This window comes from Carya illinoinensis, chromosome 15, assembly GCF_018687715.1.
Source record: "Carya illinoinensis cultivar Pawnee chromosome 15, C.illinoinensisPawnee_v1, whole genome shotgun sequence".
NCBI classification, from domain to species: domain Eukaryota; kingdom Viridiplantae; phylum Streptophyta; class Magnoliopsida; order Fagales; family Juglandaceae; genus Carya; species Carya illinoinensis.
This window is the reverse complement of record NC_056766.1, coordinates 2,053,733-2,062,477: the sequence shown is the minus strand read 5'-3', so window position 1 is coordinate 2,062,477 and position 8,745 is coordinate 2,053,733. Positions and strand designations below refer to the sequence as shown.

Below are 8,745 nucleotides of genomic sequence, written 5' to 3'. Positions count from 1 at the left end.
TGTATATATATTCCACCAACCTGCAAACAGATCATTTTTAAAGAATATATCTTCAGTACCACTCTTGCTGATTCATGTACGTATATACTGCAAATGTTGTAGGATTTGCGAGCCATTTATGATCTCTCCCTTTTTTAATACCTTTCTCCAATATCCCAACCCGCCATATATATATATATATATATATGATGATCTTAGCCTAGCTACCTTTCAACCCCACTAACTAGGAAGCTGGCCGTAACCAAGTTTTGCCCGCGGCCATGATGATCATCACCATGCATATATATATGATTTGCAAAACCCCAAAAATAAGAAAAGCATAACATAATAATGGAGATGAAAACCGCTTTGTAATGAAGTATAAAAGGAGTTTTCGACTTATATAGATCATCTAGAGTAGGCTATATATTGGCCTTATTATTCCAACTAGAAATTAGAACTCATCAGAGCTTATCTATGATTACATACCCAATGAAACTGTATAACTTTATGTAATCGTTTCTTATCGAAATCGACGGAACTTTAAACCCACCGGAAGCCAAAGCATCCTCACAGTGATTGGCATCGTCGGCGGCGATTCTCACGTCATAGCTGGCAACATCAACGTCATCGTCTAACTCTCCGAGTGCACTTCGGAATGATCCAACCGCTGAGTCGTACCAAGAGGAGCACTGTTCGAGGGGTGCACTAGTGCGGTTTTTCTTGAGCAAATCATCACTACAAGAAAAATGGCATTTTGCGGCCAATTTATAGCGGCGAAAAGACTATTAGCAACCAAAATTGGTTGCTAATAGTCTTTTCACCACTATAAATTAACCGCAAAAGACCATTTTTCTTGTAGTGCATCAACGTACGCCTCGCTTACTGTTGCATTGGCTAGACCTAATTCCAGAGCAATTTTAGCAAGAGCTTTGAGATTCGATGTTGTTCGAGTTCGGGAATCAGATTCCAAAGCTTCCAAGCAGCTGTCATAGGTTACAATTCCTTTGGTGTCACGTTCTACAGCTTCCTTGCAAACACATTCGACTAATTCGGTTGCTGCATTCGTTCCTAAAGGGGAGTAGAAAAATAAGCTGAGCATGGAAATTATGGCTAACCCTAATACCAAACGACCTTGGGAATCCATTAATGGCATCTTGCAATGGAGATTGATGTTGCACCTGTTGAGGTTGATGGATCGGAGGGGCTGTGGCTGGCTCTTTTTATAGTCAAAATTAAGAAAGAGTTTGGAAAGTCTTGCATGGGTTTGTATTAGGAAGGTTCATTAATTAGTGTAGGTGAATATATAGTTCATTAATTAGGATGGTTTGGTTTCACATCTTATATCATATAATTATTACAACTTTCTCAAACTTCTATACAAAATATAATAAACAATTCAACTTTTTTAAATTTCAAAACAAAAATTTCATTAAAAGTTTATATTATAATAATATTTTATTCAACTTTTAACAAAATATCTCATCTCATCTTAACTGCGTAACCAAACACAGCTTAAGACAATAAATAAAAAATACTGCTACATCTACAAATGAATCACACAAAAATAATCTTACAAACTGATGTGAATTCATATGATCTATTGGATCTGTTTTATAATAAAAACAACTTTACAATCTGACTAACCACATTAAGCCACATCAATTTATAGGATTACTTTTGTATAATCTCTTTGTACCTAAAGTATTTCCCATAAATTAATAGTTGAACTAGCAGTTCATAGTATAGCCAGTTTAGGACAATCATCTGTCAAAGCTCAATTGCCATTATTTGATTACACATATTGTCTTCATTGATCTCTTTGTTTTAGTGGGATGAGCTGAATTAATTACTAGTGATCCGATCCTAAAAATACCAAAAAGTTGTTCATTGCTGCATGTGTTTATATATATAGGATAGCGCCATGTAATTATTGTATGAGCTAGCTAGGGTTATGATCATCATGATCATCGTTTTAAGATATATATAAGTTCCTCTACTGAATTTTTAATTAAAATTTGAATTATTATATTTAATTTCAATTTGATCATCAGCATTTAATTATCACCTAATTTAGGGTATTAATCTTGCATGACAATTGATCTCTTCCAACTTCGTCGTTTCTTACTAGGTTGAAAATATTGTGACATTTTACAAACTATACTATGTTTACATATGGATCCCTAAGTCATTACATGTATTCTAGATTTATGTTAGAATGTGCACCTTCTTCCCTATTTACTACTAGTCGAATATGTGCAGAAATAATTTAATTTATTAAATAAAAAATATTCTAAATTATAACTTTGGACTGAAGGTGAAAATAAAATAAAATATTTCTTCTCCAAGAAAACCTTTAGTCTCCATCACTAAAACATATACGGGTTATGGCGGCAAAACTACTTGCGGAGAGATCAATGTCTGCAATGAAAATTCAAGAATGCAGGTACTGATCAATCTTCATTATAAACTGAACGGCTTGAAATGAGGAATTTACTTTCAAGTTCAATGCTGTGGGTTTTATTTACACAAAAGAATAAAGCCAGAACTCGAGAATTGATCCAAAAGAGCAAAATACACAATATCCATGGATAAGAAAAAGAATAAAAGGAACAATGGCAAAAGACACTTTCTCCTCATCTCTCAAACAATTACACACATTTATATGCTTTCTGAAAAATAGTAAAGCTACCATTCCCACATTAAGAAATAGATGTCCTATACCTGAAAGGTGGGTAAATTGGAGTCCCCTTGGCATAATTGTAAACCTCTCATCAATCTCAGCTCCCTCCCAAACAAGGAAAAGAACATCAAAGTAATCACACATCACCCAAGTGGTGGTCATGCTCACACTCAAATAAACAAATTACCCTATCATTGACGTGCTTCCTTTGCGGCGACATAACTTCTACTTTCAGTGACATTGGAGTTTGCAAAGACTTCTGGGGCAATTTCCCAGCTCCCACTTCTTCTTCCCCAACTTGAGTGATCACGAGCATCAGACTGAATGGTAGGAGCTCGATGATCCGAACCCAAAACTGAATCAGCATCCAAGATATTATTTGGAGGTCCATTGCTCCCTCTGCTGCGTATGTCTTCATCAAGTTCATCAATATTACGACGCTGGGAGATCTTCAATAGGTCTTCACCAATATCTAGATCATCCTCTACCTTTGAACGAGCATCCACACCTAAATCCTCTGCTGCTACTCCATCCCGAGGGGCAGGCGAAGGGGTAGGCCTTTGTACCTCCTCTTGAACAAAAGCCCGGAAGTTGTTCCTTGAGGGCTTCACTTTTGTGCAAAATACCTCGAGAAAGTTATTCAAACAACCCTGGTCAAAGACATTTCTCCTGTTGTCTGCTCTCTGCCGGAAATTTCCATAGGTAGTCTGAACAACATCAACCAATTAATCAAGCTGGTAAAACCCATATGGTAAACAATGCTGCCAATCTTTCATTTCAACGAAAGAAAAGGTTGATAATAATGATCAAAAGCTACTTGGAACTAAATATGCATATTTCTTGTATATTGGCCACAAACTCATAAAGTTCACACTCAAATGTTTCCCGCCCAAAAAAAAAAAGTTAAAAACAAGGTCTTAAAAAGTTATATACTCAGATAAGGTGATATTTCCTCTCTTTTCCATACACTTTGCCTTTTCAATGTACACGCCTTTTCAGATCATACATAAAATGAGATAATCAATTTCCTCTCTTTTCTACACTGTTTCTTCTTTTTCTGGTGTACTAAACCTTTTCCAATCCTTAATTGAATGAGCTGAGCCTAACATGGAACTTGAATTGCTCAAAGGATCATGCTAAAAGCACAAATTTACAAAAGATAATAACCGACCTGGTTTGTGCCAATAAGGTACAAATGGAAGCCAGTAAGTCCACCGACAAACCACAGAGAAATGAAACAATAGGCCATTAGTATCACAGATGCAGGAGATTCTTTCATTGCTTTCCAGACTGTGCCATCAGCATCCATCAGAACCTTGATGTACAAAGCTGACATGGCAAACACGTAGATGCAAAGAAGAGTTGCAGAAGAAACAAACATAAAGAAGTAACGATAGTTGCGCTGCACAAACAGGGGCCAGGAACACAACATTATGAAAAAAATAGTGGTGTAAGTACAGATCTCATAAGTGAAATAAATTTGATTTCAATGTTAAACAACATACCAGACCAATGCATTGGCCAACCCAAGGGCAATGGTGGTCAAAACGCTCCACACAGTTATTGCAAATGGAGCAATGGGAGCAACGAGGAGGTCTATATAGCATGCAGGTATCACAATACTTCACCTTCACAGTATAGCCATTGACCGTTACTTCTTTTATTCGAGGGAACTGAAGGCTTGGTGTTTGTCGTCCCCCAATGTCGTAAGAAGAGTCGTACCGAATTTCTTCCTCTGGTGGATGTAAATTACGTGGAATAATACCTGGGTCCCGGGCTGAAGTAAGAAAAAGAAGTACCAAGACCTATCAAGATCAACAAAGAATATTAAAGCAATGCCAAAACCTAACAAATCAATAATGAGGAAATTACTTTTAGAACCTATCCAAGAGATAGTTCAAACCTAGAAATTAGAATAATAAGAGTAAAATGAAGAAAAAATACATCTCAGAGGATGAAGAGATTTGTTATAACTCCTTTCCAAATCTGTGCTCATTAAACCCACCCCTGGAGAGAAGAACCCCGGATACCATCCACCAAAACCATGTATCAAATAATCAGAGGAATTCCTAGTGCGAAATCAAACCCAGGATGTTTGAGACTACAGCTCATCCAAAGCCATCCTTTTGACTACTAGGTTGCACGCTGACAGGTAGTTTGTTGTAACTCTTTAAAGGAAAAATACAATTGGTACCTTAATATTAAACTTAAAGTTATACAAGAACACCCAACTCTCCCCAAAGGAAAAACAACTAATATGAATAATCAATTTGTCATTAGAAGGTTAGTAAAATCAGGTTTCAACCACCAATTGTGATATTTACACTCCAAAGTGTTGCGACAGCTGACTTAGGACCTACATATTTTTCTTTTTTTTGGTCACAATTGAAGGGAAAATGACTTGGCAAGAAAATATTTTGAGAAAACGAGCAGAAATAAAGTTGTAAGAAACTCAATGGGTATGGAACGGTTTATGATCAGCTGACAAAAAAATACAGCATCACAATAACATCAACTACATGACACATTTCTACTGACTCTAGTGCCAGATATGTTGCACTTTGGGCTTGGGACTTGGATGTAACGTGTTCTCTAGATCAGTGAGGTCAGATAACCTAATAATGAAATTTGTTACTTGTCTTGATCATAAGATTACAATGCAAAACTTAAGTATTATGTGCCTGTTAATGACTGCACAAGCATTGGTCATCCATCTGAACATGAACATATACCAAAACATGCGATCAAACAAATTCACATCATAACATGAAAATGTTCGGTGGCAAGTAAATAAGAGATTGAGCAGACTTACGTAGATAGTGAAGACAATCGCTACCACCAGGATCACATATCCCACATTATGCTGCAAAAGTTCATGCCGAAGATGCCTTGCAACAAATGCACAAAATATGATAACTGGTACAAGAATAAGCAATAACGTAACAAGCAGTGATCTAGCATCAGGTCCAAATATCAACCTCCCACCAAGGATGAACTTCTGCAAAAGGTAGACGATAAATACTTAAATACAAAATTGAATGGAAACATAACATTCATAAAGCCATATCTTTTGAAACAAATGCAACAGAACATTTAGAGAGACAGATGAGTGAGAGAGAACTTACCTGGGCATATCATCCCACTGAATGGGTAAATTATCTCACATAAGTATGCCCACAAAAAAAATAGCCTTTCAATTATATTACTAACCCAGGATTTCCAATAAAAAATTCTCTAAATTTTCAACCCACGAGCCTTACCTGGGTATACTACCCAATTTCAAGCAACCTCCATTTTTTTCCCCTTTTAGATGACAATTTCACTTATCTACAATGAATAGCATGTGGAGACTGCATTAACCAATATGAAACCTTCAGAAGCTATTAAACATGGTCCTGTTTAGTATGAAACTACAAAGGTTCAAGGAAGATGAAAGTCAAGTATCACAGGATTGGACTGATGCACTCACCCTCAACTTTCTGCCTTGATGTGAAACAAAGCAATATCGCAACCACTCAAAAATACATTTTTGCAACAAATAACACATTGGGAGCTTCATGCGAAATGCCCTTACCCACATAGTACTCATAATTTCATAAACACCCAAAATCAAGCATAACATTACAGCTGGAAGTTAGGGGTTAGGGGAAGTATAACCACCAGTGCAAAAATAGAAAGTTTTTTTTTTTGAAGAGTGAGCACGATGGACTTACTAGACATCTCTGCAAACCTAAACATAAGCATCCGTGTGTCTTGAAATTGAGCCCAACATACAACCCTTTTGAATCAGGTGAGATAACAAGATACTTAAAAAGTTAAAAGATGAATCTTTTAACCAATCAAAGATAATTTCTATGATGCGTCCTTTGACCACCGAACCCAAGTTGATCCCAAGTCAAACTGTAAACAAAATTAAGAAAAGAAAATCAGTCCATAATGAAGTATCTTCATCGATTTTCTTGCTCACTGGATTCTTCCTCCAAACCAGCTCTTGCCACCTCCATTAGTTCCTAAGGGTGTTGAAAATAAAATAAACTTTTCGAAAAGGATTTCTGATTCTAAGCTTAAAATTTCCATTACCGCCAACCCAAATCCACTAAACTAAGCATAACACGTCGAGTTCATCTTCTTGAAAAGAAAAACCTGATGATGATATAGCTAATACGTACGGTCAAACTTCCATTTTATCAGCAAAAAAACACGGAATTAAGTAGAAGCGACCTAATAACCCAATTCCGCAGATGAATTCATCAAAATTAACAAACCTAGTTCCGCACATTCACCGAAAAAATAACAGAATCAACGAAGACCCAGTAATTTTTTCACACCGAGATAGCAAAAAACAAGCTTAAGTTTCAAATGCAAACGGTAAAAAAAAGCAACAAGTGCCTTACATTACTTCCTTTCCAGGTTTCGTACACGCGCTTTGCCATGAGAGAATCGCACGCTGTTAGTCACACTCACGCGGGCACAGAGTCGAAGACTTGGAACATGTGGTTGTTCATCTCACTCGCATTTGGACTCCCCTCCTCCAAATCACTGAAACCACACTCGATTTGCCGTGCTTTTGAGGTGTTAATATATATTGGGGCTCATACCAGGGCCCTCTTCTTCGAGGGTTTCCTTTAAGATTTCAGAGAGAGAGGAAGAGAGGGTGATATCTGAGACTGAGATGGCGGTTTGAAAGTTTGGAATTTTCGGAAGCGTGCCGTCTCTTTTTCCCTTTGCGTGAGATGAGAGAGAGAGAGAGAGAGAGATGCCTTTGTAGGGAAAATGTTCCACACTGTGATAGTGTGATATATGGGGAAATGAAATTCCCCCACTTTTCCTCAGGTCCTTAAAAAGTGAAATTGATTAACTTCTTGAAATGTCTAATCTACCCCCCATTTTAAACTTCTCTTTTCTGCTCTGATCCTGCCACGTCATCAAAACTGATGTTCTTAGTGACGTGGCAAGATCTCAGTTGGGTATGCAGGGGAATATGTGAATATTTTGGTCAAAACATCTGGGAGATCAAAGACAGCCTAGCTGTTGTTTTTTTCTTTTTCTTTTTTTTTTTTTTTTGTAGTTTTGGATGAAGAGAAAAATAAAATAAATAAAAAAGCCAAAAAATAAAGGAAAAAAAAAAAAAAAAAAAAAAAAAACAGTGCCTTTGCCCAATTGTTAGATTCTTTGAAATACCCTCGACTAGGCATTTTTCATGTGTTGCATGAGTCTTTTTTCGCTTAATTTAGATATAGAAATAGTTTCATCTCATTTTATTTTATTATAATAATTTTTTAAAATTTTTATATAAAATATAATAAATAATTCAATTTTTTTAAATTTTAAAATAATAATAATATTAAAAAATAATATTCTAACAATATTTTATTAAAAATACTACACTCACCGACAAATAGATCCCAATTAGGTCCCGATTATTATTATTATTATTTTTATTTTGTGATTAAAGAAGTAATTTTTTAGTATGTTATGAATTTTTAAAAATAAATAAATAAATAAATGAAAAAAAAATTGTTCTTCTCGAGATCGAGCTCATGTATTTTGTTCAATTTTTAACTTTTATTTAAAACTATCTCATCTTATCTCACTATCCAAACTGCACCTTAGTATAATTTGTGTATTTTGTCTTGCCAAGTATTAGTATTAATGAAATGCACTAGATGAGCATCAAAATATGATTAGGCAAATAAAGTTCTTATGATCTATGATGATTTCATGAGCCAACAATTGCAATGTTTGGAACCAAAAAAAAAAAAAAAATCATGATTTAACTAACAACTACTTCCTATCTACAACTATCTGAATGCCTTAAAAACAATTGTCACTTGTTAATTTGAAAAACAAATCAATACCATAGACTTTATAAGGATGCATCATGATTGATATTTGGTTGACTGATTACCACATTACTACATTACTTTTTCAATTTGATTAAACCAAATCAATAATTTGACTTTGGTTATTATCTTCATTTGATTACATAATTACCAAATCTACTGATTTAGTTTTCATAATTATCAAATCAAAAATATTTGATTTTTAAAGATATTTATTTTATCTCATCTTCATGTAATTTC

At 35.2% G+C, this 8,745-nt stretch overlaps 2 protein-coding genes across 2 annotated transcripts; both read right to left on the bottom strand.

Annotated features, from left to right (window-relative positions):
* Positions 1–443: 443 nt before the first annotated feature.
* Positions 444–2,824, bottom strand: LOC122296049. The gene is made up of 3 exons (XM_043105435.1): positions 2,704–2,824; positions 866–1,050; positions 444–764 (listed from the first exon to the last, which is right to left on the bottom strand). The coding sequence occupies exons 1-3, from the start codon at positions 2,822–2,824 to the stop codon at positions 444–446; spliced, it is 627 nt and encodes a 208-aa protein (XP_042961369.1).
* On the bottom strand, positions 2,517–7,471 carry LOC122297308 (protein S-acyltransferase 8-like). Its single transcript, XM_043107331.1, has 5 exons — positions 7,057–7,471; positions 5,475–5,660; positions 4,168–4,467; positions 3,834–4,064; positions 2,517–3,369 (listed from the first exon to the last, which is right to left on the bottom strand). The coding sequence occupies exons 1-5, from the start codon at positions 7,093–7,095 to the stop codon at positions 2,854–2,856; spliced, it is 1,272 nt and encodes a 423-aa protein (XP_042963265.1). The 5' UTR covers positions 7,096–7,471; the 3' UTR covers positions 2,517–2,853.
* Positions 7,472–8,745: the final 1,274 nt, after the last annotated feature.